The sequence below is a fragment of the Phragmites australis genome, chromosome 7 (genome assembly GCF_958298935.1).
Source record: "Phragmites australis chromosome 7, lpPhrAust1.1, whole genome shotgun sequence".
Taxonomy (NCBI): Eukaryota; Viridiplantae; Streptophyta; class Magnoliopsida; order Poales; family Poaceae; genus Phragmites; species Phragmites australis.
The window spans coordinates 27479143-27493272 of NC_084927.1; the positions used below are offsets into that span (position 1 = coordinate 27479143).

General features: G+C 47.1%; 2 protein-coding genes across 2 annotated transcripts; one reads left to right on the forward strand and one right to left on the reverse strand.

Annotated features, from left to right (window-relative positions):
• Positions 1-2188: 2188 nt before the first annotated feature.
• LOC133924514 (peroxidase 18-like) lies at positions 2189-5925 on the reverse strand. Its single transcript, XM_062370090.1, has 4 exons — positions 4913-5925; positions 3956-4135; positions 2927-3092; positions 2189-2815 (listed from the first exon to the last, which is right to left on the reverse strand). Exons 1-4 carry the CDS (start codon positions 5624-5626, stop codon positions 2397-2399), a joined length of 1479 nt encoding a protein of 492 aa, XP_062226074.1. The 5' UTR covers positions 5627-5925; the 3' UTR covers positions 2189-2396.
• A 4294-nt stretch (positions 5926-10219) lies between these two features.
• On the forward strand, positions 10220-14046 carry LOC133924516 (probable folate-biopterin transporter 2). The gene is made up of 5 exons (XM_062370092.1): positions 10220-10738; positions 10818-11077; positions 11199-11294; positions 11391-11561; positions 12935-14046. The coding sequence occupies exons 1-5, from the start codon at positions 10330-10332 to the stop codon at positions 13625-13627; spliced, it is 1629 nt and encodes a 542-aa protein (XP_062226076.1). The 5' UTR covers positions 10220-10329; the 3' UTR covers positions 13628-14046.
• The last annotated feature ends 84 nt before the right edge of the window (positions 14047-14130 follow it).

Genomic DNA, 14130 nt, shown 5'->3' on the forward strand with positions numbered 1-14130 from the left:
AATGAAGAGATATCATCGTCAACAACGCTTGATGCTTTGCTTCGTTAACATCGCATGCCTAAATGTAGATAGAGACGGAGACCTCGCGCGACATTTCTGTGGAGGGAATATGTTCTCGTGACTCGTGTTCGTCGCGGACCCACGCCGCCTCGGCCGTCCATATCTTCCAGCCGCGGAGAGAAGGATCACAAACGTATCAATTCCCTCCGCTTTGGCCCTTAGCACATTGACGACTGAACCTAATCCTGTCTGACATCACCAACGAATACGAAGGTATTCCCATGATTTCTCCGCCAAAGGGTTTGCCTCCGTTTGTCGCCAGCCACCCCTTGCCAAAGCCACGGGAACAATCCCCGCGCCTGGACGGGTGCAAGTGTACGGTCCCGAATCGTGATCTCTGACGTGTTTGATCTTGGTTCCCGGCAAAGCTAGCTAACTGGGCTGGGTCAAATGGGCCAGCACGAGGCATAGCGATTTTGACCCCTTAAGTGGGTTATGTCTGGGCCAAATGCTTGCCTGCTTGGCATGTGGATTGTCATGGCACGTTTTGCTTGGCTAACGGGACTAACCGGGCCGTGCTGTGTGGAGCCGCCATTCGGCCAGGTCTGGTTCCGGGCACGAGCCGGAGCGGGCGTACCGACCTGTGTCCACACCGTTCGGTCTCTTCGTCTCTCCTGTTGCCGTGTTGCGTCTGCGTCCCGCGAGACGCATCCCAGGGTCAGGGTGGGGTTGGAGTGGCCGGCAACGGCAAGTGCCCACCGCGTCACGGCGAAGCGACAGCGAGGAGACCGCGGCTGGCTCGCGTGTGTCCAGGACCAGGAGTGCCCCCCAGCTGCATACGCGCATTCTGGGAACGGCATCTCCATGTGCGCTGGCTGCTGAATGCTAGAGCTCCACCAGAGTTGCGTTCAGCTGATCGTTTCGGGCTAGCAGTAGTGCAGTCTTTTCAGCACCGAGGCAGAAAGGCCCCGGCCTCATCTGTACTGCCCAGCCTGCCACGGCGTCGATGGTTTCACCTGGACGAAGAACGGGACACAACGCGAGCGCGGTGGTGGAGGTGGACACTCCTTTCCGCGGCGTTTGTTCGAGCAGAACAAGAGACGTGTGTCGACCACGTGCTTCGGTCGCCATTACATGTGGCAGGAGCGGAGTAGGATTAGTTAGTGGTAACAGGACTCACCGTTCAGTCGCGCCCAAGGCGCAGTGACGTACCAATAACAACCTCCGTCTCTCGGCAAGATCGGAGTCATGGTTTCTTGCGCTGAAACGCTTCTACGTTGTAATACCACGTTGCTAGTGATCAGGTCATTTTTCTCTCCGTCTCAACATGGTAAAGACAAATATAAGAATGAACTCTTTTTTTTAATTATTTTTGTATAATAGATCTGTACACGTCTTCTTTTCTCTTGTGTATATACTCCTGCAGTGAAGGAGTCCTACTAGTAGTCATGTTTCGGTCGAGCTAAACCTTATGGAAATCGGCTTTACAACACTTACTTGGACGAATACCACGAGATGCACATGCCTGGTTAAAAACTCAATACGAAAACCTAGTGGAAAAAACACAGTTTTAGAAGAAGAAGAAAAAGATTACATAGTATACGCAGTCCAGTCCAGCCCAGAGACACCCGGCCTGCTCTGATCAGCGCTGCAGGTTACAGCATAGACAAAATGTGTCACTGCTGTACGGTGTGAAGGCCCCATAGATCATCGCCTGATCATCTCCTTGCTTAATTCCGGAACGTGGCTGACCATGCCACACGCGAGAAAAGATGCTCGTAGGCTGCTCATGTGCCCAACGTCCAAACGCCCAAGATACACTGTAGTTATAATGAGATCAATTATAGATGGAGCTAGAAATATATATTCTCGATAGTATGTATATAGGAAAACTAGTATGTATTTTCAGTTTTGCAGCTCTTTCAGTTCATTTCCGCGCATTCATACTGCTAGTTGTACTACCCACCAAGCAGTAGTTCTTATCCACGGAAAGAAACTGAACGCCCCTCTGCTGCTGTCGCACTCACGAGTTCTTGCCTTTGTATTCACGCTTCACGTCTTGTACTACCAAGCGAATCGAATAAGCACGTCTGCTTGCTAGTAATACCATGCAATGAATTGGGTGACCTTTCTAGAGAGTCCATAGCGTAAAGCCGTGATTTTGGCTGCAGATAAAATGCATGCCGCCAGCAACATAAGTTTTATAATTTCCTCTCTCCTTTTTTCAGTAAACGGTGATGCCCAGCTACACAAGAACACCTAGCCGACGCATCGCCGGGGCATGAAGAACTCAAGAACATGCATCAGCTACATCAACCAACAAATCGAATCTCATTCTCATCTCTCGCTTACACATGTATTGTTACATCCCGCCAGCTATCGATGCACACACTTCTTCAGCCGTTGACGCTGGAGCAGGACCTCCGGATCTCGCCGTCGGCGCCGGTCTTGATGCCGAGGCTGGTGAGCCTGGCGAACGAGTCGGCCCAGCTAGCGAAGAAGCTGTCCTGGCTCTGCGCGAAGTCGGCTACCCTGGCCCTGGTGGTCGCGTTCTGCATCAGCACGGCGTCCGTGCGCAGCAGGCCCCGCCCGTCCAGCAGGTTGCCGAAGTACCGGTTGTCGAACGTCGACGCCGACCCGGAGTCGCAGTCCACCGCCGTGCCCGCCGACACGGTGCCGTTCACCGAGCACGCCCGGATCAGCTCGTTCGCGTAGTCGGTGTTCATCGACCCGTCCACGGGCGTCATGCTCCCGTTCGCCACCCGGAACCGCTCGCCGAACGTGTTGCAGTGCGCCGAGCCGATGGTGTGGCCGCCTGCACAATGTTAGTTTCAGTGAAATGGGGTAAAAAACTAAAAACTACTTGCCATAGTGCGTGTCCAGGGCAGATTGCGCTCGAGCAAAGTGTTCGTTTGTACGACTGTGCCTGAGAGAGTGACGAGGTCGTCCAGGGTGAGCCCCTTGGCGGCGAAGCTTGCCGCCATGGCGTCGACGGAGAAGCCTGTGTCGATGATGTTTGCTCTGACGTTGGATGCTTGTGAGACCAGGCCATCTCGTCTTCCCAGGGTGACAGTCACCGATGGTCCTCCGGTCTGGTTCGCGACAAGTCCATGTATGAGCATCTCAGTTGGTGTCATTGTTCATACTAAACAGGTTGAATTTCAGTTGGTGTGATTGTTCATACTAAACAGGTTGAATTTCAACACTTCTAGCGGATATGCAATGCGAACCAAACCGCTTTAGTTTGTCGGCTAATTTGGATTTTCGTTGTGGCACCGAATCTAGATTCATGCAGCAATTCAAAGCAGTTTGCAGTGCACTGCAGTGTGTGAAAGTGACATCTACAGAGTACAGCCTGCAGGTAAAATGGTGAATGTTACAACAATTCTGTAATTGGCACAGCTGATCTAAAGGTTCAGAATTCCAATTCCAGACCTGTCCACATTCACTTGTCATTGTTATCAACCTTTTTCTCTCCTAGGATCAAATGACGAGTCAGTGGCTCAGTGCGTGACACAAAATTACGGACATAAAGGGGACAGGTCCCAAACAAGAGATTAATGGAAATAGAATTCCGTTTGACTTTGGAATAAGCTCATAATGCTGTCCCTATACCTGTCCCATTGTATTTAGATCTAATCATCAGACATTTGAACTAACCTAGTATAATTTGTATTTTGCATAGGTTTGGTCACATCATATCGTATACGGGACCAGGAACAAACAATTCCCATAAAGATCTAATTCCTTCAGCAATAAGGAGAGCTTCTGTGTTTGCCTATTTTCACCTAAGTAGTTAAGCTTAGTATCATTTCTCTAAGCAGATTCATCTTAAGCGTCAAACTTTCTACTGAAACATTCACAATTTTAATTGAATTGTAAGAAAAAGCAAAAACTGCAGCAGCTATATACGGTAAGAGATTAAGGGATTTGAGCTGATTTGCCTGCTACTTACAAATACAACGGCGTCTCTTGCAGCAAGGACGATAATGTCACTGCAAGAAACAGTTGCAGGGCACACGACTTCAAGCAATCTCTTGGCTGCATCGATAACATTGAACCCGCCAAGAGAGAGATTTGCAGGATCGGTCCTCTCCGTGCCATTACCTTGTATCAGCACTGATGCATCGCATCCCTGAGATCAAGAAATTTACTCCCTCTAAATGATTTTTCAATATGCATGCTTGAAGTTTTACACAAAGTAGATACGGTGCAAATGCAAGATGCTGCAGCCTTCAGTCACCGACATGCAGGCTTTCAAAGACTACAGCTACATTGCTGTTTGGCTACCCAATATTCATTCAACTAGGCATAAATGGTGTCTAAAGATCTGGGTCTGACTTAACTATTTGTGCTTGGTTACCAGATAGTCTACATCTACCATTCTTGCGCTTTTTAGTAAGCTGACTACATGTAAAATTATCCATGCATGTTATCAGGATTAAAAAAAGTGGACACAAGAATGATGATGCAAGCTTTGAACACTGACATCATCAAAGAATGCAACTGTGCTTCATAACAAGTTTCTTGGACCATTAACTTGGGGGCCTTCATCCGGAAACTGGTTAGGTGTCATAGTTAACTACTAGAATTGTTGTTCATTTCTTCAGGTCTACAGCATTTTCAGTGGAAAAAAGAAGCAATTTTTTTCTCTGCACTCTTTGTTTCAGTGGAAAAAAGTAATCTGAAACACGAAATGCACCCCTTGGTATGTGACCACCCCTGAATAACCTAGAGCTAGCTCTTTGCATGTACAGAGACTAAGCCAAATGTATCTGCATGGTCATCTAGATTAGGAACATCCATTTCGCCATTTGTTTGCATGCACGAAACTCCTCAGGTTGCAATAACGCAATGTCACAGTTTCCCCAAATGCAAGTATAAGTAGATTCAGACAATGTCCATTCCATACCTCCACAAAGCAGTCATGGAAGACCAGCCTGAGAAGCTTGCCGGGGATGGTGGGGTCCAGGGTGGAGGCCGACCTGACGACATCCCTCACCGCCAGCTCCACGCCCGGGCAGGACAGCGCGTAGAAGCTGGGCGAGAGCTGGCCCAATGAGGACGATGTCGAGGGAGTGGAGCTGGACGGAGGCTGCGGCGGAGCAGGTGGCAGCGAAGCCGGTGACGGAGACGGTTTCGGAGCCGGGGTCGGGGAAGGTTTTGGAGCCACGGACGGGGATGGTTTTGGAGCCGGCGGCAGCGCAGGTGGAGCCGGTGTAGGTGACGGTCTTGGCGTCGGAGCCGCGGACGGGGACGGTTTTGGAGCCGACCTGGGCACGGGTGGAGCCTGCGAGCCAGGTGGAGGCGACGGTCTTGGCGTCGGCGCTGAGCGGGGCGGAGACAGCATTGGAGCCGGTCTCGGAGACGGAGACGGTTTCCGAGCTGGCGCCGCAGGCGGTGGCGACGACGGCTTCGGGGCCGGTGCCGTTGGAGGTCGAGACAGCCTCGGAGCTGGCGCCGAGGGCGGTGGGGACGACGGCTTCGCGGCCGGCGCCGTCGGAGGCAGCGACAGCCTCGGAGCCGGCGACGGCCTCGGGGACGGCGACTGCGAAGCAGCGAGCGCCACCAGCGCCAACAAGAGCAGCATTGAGCAAACGGCGCCGCAGAGCCGCTGCCGACCCATCCTTGGGGCTCACGAGCGAGTGTCGCTGTTGCGCAGGAGCCTTTCTGCTGACGAGGAAACCTAAGGAGGGGGGCACTTGCTCGGCGCAGCTAGCGAGAGTGAGCGAGCGAACTAGATAGAGATGGGTGTAGGCGGTGTCGTGACTGGAGAATCTATCGTGAGCGCTTTCGCGGCATTAACGCGGCGGCGGCACTGTGCTCGTAGCTGCTGGCGCGATGAGTTCGTCGCGCGCCCAACCGACGCGACACGTACGTAACAGGTACAGAGACAAGGCAATCTCTGTGGTCCGTCGCGTGATCGATGCGGCATGCAGGCGGGCAGCGTAGGGCAGCGTCTGTTCGGTGCCATGCCCGCTTAATCCCGTCGTAGTACTGGTCCTCGTCATCTCGCAGTCAAGCGAGGCCATTGCAGCCAGGATGCAAAGCCTCCTCCCGTGTTTTAGCTTAGTTTAATGCTTCAGCTGCCGCTGAAGCCGTGTATCTCTCTCTGTATCTCTACCTCTACCTCTCGGTATCTCTGGTATAAATGCTCTCACGCGGCACTGCCCTGCTCCGGCCTCGTTTTACCACGACGCCTCGATCGGATTTCCTCCCCGGAGCTTCCTGTGCAGGGCCGGCGGTGAGCATGTGGATGTTAGTGTTCATTGATGGCGAGCGAGTGGCGCCTGCCTGGGCTCCAGCCAAGGGGCTAGCTCTTGGTCTGCCATCATGACCGCATTTAGTACTCTGCGTCGCTGTTAGTTGGGGGAGAGAAGAGAGGTCGGCGGCGGGGGCGGGGCCGCCGTGGCCGAGCGCGCGGGCTGGGGTGGCGTGCATGCCATCTGCACTCTGCAGTAGTGTCCCGTCCTCGGTCCTCAGTGGCGCTGCAGCTACTGGAGCCGTGGCCAAGTGGGACTATGAACTGTACTTCGCACAGCGGCGCCATCTCCATTCTGGGGCTTTCAAACTGGGCAGCGAAGAAAGTTCAGGTAAGAGCTCTGTGGATGATGATGATAGATACTATGCCGGTGCTCCACATCGCTGCTCCTTGCTCGCCAACTAGTACCAGTGTACTACTTGCGTTACCGGACCTGTTCGGCACGTGTTGAGTGTACTGCTACAAGTGGACACAGCTGTGGATGAGCTTCCTCCCAACTCCCATACGCTCTGCTGCCACAGGAAAATCTTTAAGATTCTTGCGCGCATAATATATTGATTCAGTTAACGTTACTGAAAGATCCAAGCCTCCCAGATGAACTCAACTCATCAAGAACACATTGGTGGTCTTGTTCAGAGCGTCAGAATTATTTTTGCTTCATGTGAAATCCTTATTTTCTGATGACTGGGTCCTATGTGGCTAACTGTGCAACAGGTTTTGCTATCTAGTCGGCGTGCTCTGTTGACCTTAGGAGCAGGCATCGCTTCGAATCGTTCGATTCGACTGAAATTGGTCGCCATGCGTGGGTGCCTGCTAGGTATTGTTAAATTGCATTGCCCGCACGAGAAAGCATCGTCAGGCTCGAAGCAACTGCAACAATTCCTTCCTCTGATTTAAAAGCATCGTCAGACTCACGCATCATCAAATTTAAAAATGATGTGCCATGCCACATATATGTGTAGAGATTCTTCTCACTGAGTAGGAAAAAGATATTTCTCACGCGTAAAATCGAATTCTAACGTTATATTTAAAAGTTATATGCCTGTTTTAAAGAAATTCGGGGCACGCATCGTATCTAGAAAACATTATAAGAATTTCATTGAATTGATTATACCAAGTCAATTTTTAAACTATTCAGAATTTAGAATGAATCTATTTTCACTATATCAATCACATTGATTTAACAGCGGGTGAGAAATTTCTCACCCTTTTATAAGGCTCCACCCCTTTTCTAGCTCTCTGAGAGGGAGAATTTTCTAAATCTCAACCTCTCAATGAACTGTTCTTTTACTAGGTCCGCTAGGAGTGCAGCTATAGAGCTCGAAATAAAGCTGCAAGCTTTCGAGCAAGCTTGGGCTCGAAAAGGCTCAGTGCAGAGGTTAAACTAGCCGAGCTCAAGCCACCTTCTTGGCTCAGTGTCAAAATGAGTTGAGACTGAGTTGGCTCGCGAGCGGCTCGCTGGTCCAACCCAACAACCTAGTCACCCCAGCCTACCACGTCTCCTCTCATGGTCACTCGGGCCTTGCCCGATGCCCGACTCCTCTCCGCCTGTGGTTGTCCTTTACTGCGTCTCCACCCATAGCCGCCCGTTCGTTGCATCTCTGCCCAACGTTGCTACGACTCGCTTGCCGCCTGTGGCCCTGCGCTCCCGCTCGATGGATTGATATGTGCCTATGCTGGCTCTTCGAGCTGAGCCTGGCTCGGCTCACACACATGCGAGCTCATTCGAAACGAGCTGAACCTGGCTCGTCTCAGCTCGTTTCCACCCTATACAGCTACTATGGATCACCTACTGAAAAGGGAGATTTTTCTAATGAATCATTCTCTCACTGGATGATCCATTTCTTGGTGCTACGATGCGAGGTTAGGTGGACTCTCCTCATCGTCTCGTTAGGTGATGATATTGAATGCATATAAATCTTGACATATAAAAGGGCTATTTTTATAAATTTCACTTATTCAATGGGTCTCGCCTGCGGAAGGAGTGAGAATGACTTAATTTTGTAACTTTTTAAAATAGATGCATATTTTTATTAAATTCGATAATAAAAATACAAAAATAAACAAACACATCCAAAAGGACTTTGTGATCAGTTGCAGGTTGGGCTAAACTTCATTTAAATGGGCCCATAACAGGGCGGCTTCCAATCGGTGGTCCGCTAAACTTCATTCAGGCTCAAATCCGGCTGTGGGCGCGGCCTCGAATTGAGCATGGATTGGGCAGGTTAGTTAGGTGTAATTGGTTATCGGTATGGAATCTTGTTTGTACGTATCTTATATGGAGTCGAAGCAAAATTTTGATGGAAGTATAGGTGAATTATCCAGTTTCTATTGAATCAATAAATTATTAGCTCTATTTTTTTTTGTGTTTGCAGGCCATGGACTAAATGCATGATAAAGTCTGCTTTTGGGTGATGCAAGCTTTTGTATATGGTAATAGGAACAGAGAACATTGGTATATGTAAATGGATCTCAGTTTAACATATGCAGTTTTGTGTTAAGCGTATGCTCTTTTGTGAATGTAAATTTAGAGAACATTAATCTTTCAGTTTAGAGCAAAATATCTGCAGAATTCAAATTATTGCTGAAATGAGATGATATGGGCTATCATGTGTTAATTGCATTGTAATATTTACACCATCTCATTTAAACAGCAGTAGCTTTGCTTAGAAAATAGCTTGAGGTAGTAGAGGTACACTGGGCTTGAACCCAGACGTTGTCTCCTTGCTTTATGGTTGGATCATATGGTACTGCTTAAGTTACAACAGTTATAACTGCACCTGATCCTGGTCCCATTTTGACGAATCCAACCTTTACGGTGTCAAAACATCGAAGCCGGTTATTGGCGATGTAAAAGAGCAATTTTCTTCACCCATCCGCCCCTGCAGGTCGCCCTCCGAAAATTCCGAGTTTTATGTCTAAAAAGTTAGGGAAAATTATGAAAATACCATCGCAAAAGAGCACTTATTGCTAAATACCATCACAAAGTTGCTGAGTTACTAAATACCATCGCAAACGCGAAAAACGCTGAAAAATACCATCGCCGACGTTAAATAAACAGTACTAAACAGCTTCAATTTTAAAATAGTGATCTTCTGTTACTTAAAAATCTTAAAACTTATTGTACTTGTTCCATAATTCATGTGCAACCCATTTTAATTGGATTCATCCAAAAATCCTATGTAAAATTTAAAGTAAAATTCTCCAAAAAAGACTACTTTTATAACTACTAACAATTATTAGAGCCTCAAATAAATTCCAAAAAAATTGGAAAAAATCACTAGTATTCTTATTATATGATGGAATAATTTCTAAAATTATTTCCATCATAGGTTATATGGTGAAAATCAAATTTAATTAAAAAAATATCACATGAAATGATAAAAATGCATAAAAATAGAGCATCACAAAGAAACTCACATTTTCACCATATACCATAATGAAGAAAATAAATTTAGAAATTATTCCATCATATAATAAGAATATTAGAAATTTTTCTAGATTGTTTGGAATTTATTTGAGGCCCTAGTAATTGTTAGAAGTTATAAAAGTAGTATTTTTTGGAGAATTTTACTCTAAATTATAAATAGTCTTTTTGGCTGAATCCAATTAAAATAGGTTGCACATAGATTATGGAATATATACACATTTTTCTAAGATTTTTGGAGTAACATAATACAACTATTTTAAAATTGTAGTTGTTGAGTCCTGGCATTTTAATGCCGGCGATGGTATTTTTAAGAGTTTTTCGCGTTTGCGATGACATTTAGCAACTCAGTAAGTTTACGATGGTATTTAACAACTCAGCAAGCTTGCAATGGTATTTAGCAATAAACACTGTTTTGCGATGATATTTTCATAATTTTTCTAAAAAATTATGGTGTCCCAATGACACGAGCAATTGTGCTCAGTTAAAACTTAAGTCAAACTCTGAGCTCCGGATCCGCTAGAGTACTTCGCCTAGTGTCATCCCACCAACCTCTCACAGCAAGCAATCGCTGCGACCTGCATTCTTCTGCTCTCTCTAGATCCCCCAGAAAACCAGTTGCTCCTCACGCGCTACCTAGATGGTGCCCCGGGAGGATGGGCCCCTCCAACTCCAAGAAGACGGCGGCGGCGGTGAAACCGAAGGCGGCAGCGGCAGCGGCGGCGGCGGCGGCGGCGGCGGCGGCGGCAATGGTAAATGCTGCGTCGCCTCCCCCTGCGGCTGGCTGCGGTGGCTGTCCCGCGAGCTGCACTGGAGCTTCGTGCTCGCTGTCGTCGCCGTCTACGGCTCCTGCCAGGGCATCGGCAACGCCGTCGGCGGCGTCGCCGCGGGGTACTACTGGAAGGACGTGCAGCGCGTGCAGCCGTCCGCGGCCCAGTTCTACCAGGGCGTCACGGACGCGCCGTGGGTGGTCAAGCCCCTCTGGGGCCTGCTCACCGACGTCGTCCCCGTGGTTGGCTACCGCCGCCGTCCGTACTTCGTTCTTGCAGGTTAAAGATCTGAACTTTCTTAGTTCCATCAGATTGATCGAGCCAGCGCGTTATTCTTCCTTGTCCTGCAATAATGCAGGTATGATTGGCGTGTCATCTATGCTGATGCTGTCTCTGCACCGCGAATTGGGGATCATCCCAGCATTGCTGGCGCTGACGGCGCAGAGCGCAGGCGCTGCCATAGCCGACGTGACGGTGGACGCCCTGGTTGCTCAGAACAGCATCACGCACCCGCCCCTTGCTTCCGACATGCAAAGCCTGTGTGGGTTTAGCTCCTCTGTCGGGGCATTGCTTGGATTTTCCATAAGTGGCTTGCTTGTTCACTCAATGGGCTCCCAGGTGTGATTTTCTGATATATGATCGCCTTTTTTCGCTCATACAATCCAAAATATGCAATGTGTTAGCTACTTAACTATAAATGTTCTCATGGAATCATATGTCTTGTTCGTGTTGTTCAAAGGGGGCTCTTGGCCTATTGAGTATCCCCTCTGCACTGGTGTTCTCAGCTGGGATTCTGTTGAAGGAGAAACGTTCTACAGATTTTTGTTACAAGCAGGTCAGATAAAATACCAACTTTCCTGTTTGGTTGAATTGTTGGACGCAGCCATGGAAATTGGAAAGTAATGCCACTTTAAGGTTGTGCTGAATTCAGATTCACAAGAAGTTCTACAAAGCAATTCAGTCCATGGGAACAACACTGAAGTGCCCTGAGGTCTGGCGGTCATGTGTATATATGTATGCTTCTCTAAATCTAAGCCTGGATATTCAAGGAGGAATGTTCTACTGGTACACAGACCCAGTTGCTGGACCTGCATTTTCTGAGGTACTCTGAATGTGCATTTTCTACATATGATCAGTTCATCTCATACACTAAAAACCTGAAAGCAAATGCCATTAATTGTTAATTCCATATTGGGATTTTTTGTTCTAGCTGAATCAATTAAGTACCTGATTCCCTGATTATCTAGTAAACACCCCAGGCAGCAAGACATCAAGATGCCATTGGATGCAAGCTGCTTTTGTAGTTTTGTTAAGTAGATGAATATTGTATTTTAGATTATCTGTTTATAGCCAGACCAATATAAATTCAAAACTGATGAATTAGCGTCACAAAATGGCCTGCCAATTTACTCAGATATTTTGAATGCTTATTTATTCCATGGTTTGCTATATAGATAAAAAAATTTAGAGAAAAGGTTTCCCCTGTTAAAATTTTTGGTTCAACATACAAAGCGTAAGCGTATTCTTAGGCACGCCTGCCAAACTCATTTAAAATGACAGATTCTCTCCTAATGTCCCATTCCAACTCAGACTACCCTCATCATGCTGATTTCCAGCTCTTCTGACTTGTTTCGCATGGTTTGATCCTCCCGCCATTTTAGTCTTGGCGCCTCCCTGCCCCACGCTTCCAGTGCACCGATGCAGTGATCCAACAGCTCCATCTCGCCAACCTTGAACAGCAGCCTCCATCTCCTTAGTGTTCTCGCCATCATGCCCACCAAATTTTTCACACCCAGCCAGGTCTGCCCCTGAAAACATAATGCATTTCTTAGTTTCCATATACACCAAAGAGCAGCTGCACAACAAGTATTCATCACACTATGTTTCTTATTGCTTACCCACCAACGGGCTATGGATTCATAATCAGATCCTAACTGAAAATGAAAAAGATCAGATAAAAACTGCCAAACCAAATCAGCTACACAACAGCCAAAGAAAAGATGATTAGCCGTTTCTGTTTCATTGCAAAACAGGCATGATAAGTTCTCTACTGTCCTTCTTTTGGCCAAATTATCTCTTGTTAGCAACCGATTGTTAGAGAGCAACCAAAGAAAAATATGAATTCTAGGTGGTACTATTAACTGCCATATATTCGGGACATACACAGGATACACACCCCTGAAGCTAATAACAGCATACAAAGATTGAACTGAGTAAATTCCTGAAGAATTGTACTGCCAAATAATGGCATCACAATCGTCCGTGAAAACAATACTTTCTGCAATATTAATCAACTCCTCCCACATATTCATACCAACATTTGAAACTGTCCTTCTAAAGGTAAACTTTAAGTTTACACCATCCCAAGCCTCCGCTATGCTATATAAATAATTTTGAGATTTGCTTATTACTTTCTATCTGTTATCGCCCAGCTTTGTTGTCAAAGTATCTTACTGAACTTTTGCATTGGTACAGGGATTTATTGGTCTCGTTTATTCAATTGGATCGGTTGGTTCACTACTTGGAGTTTTACTGTACCAAAGCGCCCTAAAGGACTATTCTTTCCGCAGCATGCTTCTATGGGGTCAAGTGATGTCAAGTCTTGCTGGAATGCTCGATCTGGTATTAGTAACCCGAGTAAACTTGAAACTTGGCATACCAGATTACTTCTTTGCGGTGATTGATAACGCCGTTTCTCAAATGGTTGGTAGACTCAAATGGTTGCCACTTCTTGTGCTTTGCTCCAAGCTTTGTCCCCCAGGCATCGAAGGGACATTTTATGCACTGCTCATGTCTATACAAAATGCCGGATTGCTGATGTCTGCTTGGTGGGGTGGCCTGCTGCTGCACATGCTGAATGTGACTCGAACAGAGTTCAGTAACCTATGGGTTGTCATCTTGATTAGAAACATCTCAAGGCTTCTTCCGTTGATGCTATTGTTTCTTGTTCCTCAAAGCGATCAGAACTCAACACTCCTTCCTCCAGAGATGCTTCAAGACAGCGAATCTACAGAAACTGGGAAATCAGGATCACACAGCGTTGATTTTTCTGTCCTCGTTGCAGATGATTCGAACTGTATTTCTTCCGATGTGGTGGTCGAGAATGAACGAATTAAATTGTTTGGAGATGATGATATAGAACTGATCCCGCTCGTGAACAAGAGTTGACCGGCCAGCAGAGTTTATTCATGATGCGTATAATTCCACTTGCATTCTGTTTCTACCCAGCATCTCTTCAGTTACTGATGTACGGTAAGTTACTTCTACCAAGATCAGGTCAAGAAAATGGAATTGAAGGATTTGATAATAAAAGTGGAAGTTACACTGTTAAAGAGGGCACTGTTATAGAGGAGATATCAGTCGACAGTCATGTGCAACAGTTGACTTGAGTTTAAGAGTTGGTTCGGCACTGCAGTTCTTCCCCCCCCCCCCCCCCCCCTTTTTCTCACTACAAAATAAGCGCATCAGAGTTCTTGTCGTAGAAAAATCACTCTGTGAAATGATAGTGTTTGGAGTAGAAGCTATTTGCTTGCCCCATTACACAAACTGAAGCTGTAATTAAGCATTTGACAAAAAAAATTCCCCATTTTTTTTCTCTTGCGAGACAGAATTTTCCAATTCTTTGCTTTGCTAACTGAAATAGAACTGAATTTGTAGGTGGTGGTGACAGT

Excerpts from the sequence above, each read along its gene's own strand:
- LOC133924514 (XM_062370090.1), bottom strand. The coding sequence starts at position 5,626 with ATGGGTCGGCAGCGGCTCTGCGGCGCCGTTTGCTCAATGCTGCTCTTG. Across the intron at positions 3,093-3,955 it reads CAAGAGACGCCGTTGTATTT|ACCGGAGGACCATCGGTGAC; the intron begins GTAAGTAGCAGG and ends GTCGCGAACCAG. Across the intron at positions 2,816-2,926 it reads CGACCTCGTCACTCTCTCAG|GCGGCCACACCATCGGCTCG; the intron begins GCACAGTCGTAC and ends AACATTGTGCAG.
- LOC133924516 (XM_062370092.1), top strand. The coding sequence starts at position 10,330 with ATGGTGCCCCGGGAGGATGGGCCCCTCCAACTCCAAGAAGACGGCGGC. Across the intron at positions 11,078-11,198 it reads TTCACTCAATGGGCTCCCAG|GGGGCTCTTGGCCTATTGAG; the intron begins GTGTGATTTTCT and ends TGTTGTTCAAAG. Across the intron at positions 11,295-11,390 it reads CAGATTTTTGTTACAAGCAG|ATTCACAAGAAGTTCTACAA; the intron begins GTCAGATAAAAT and ends TGCTGAATTCAG.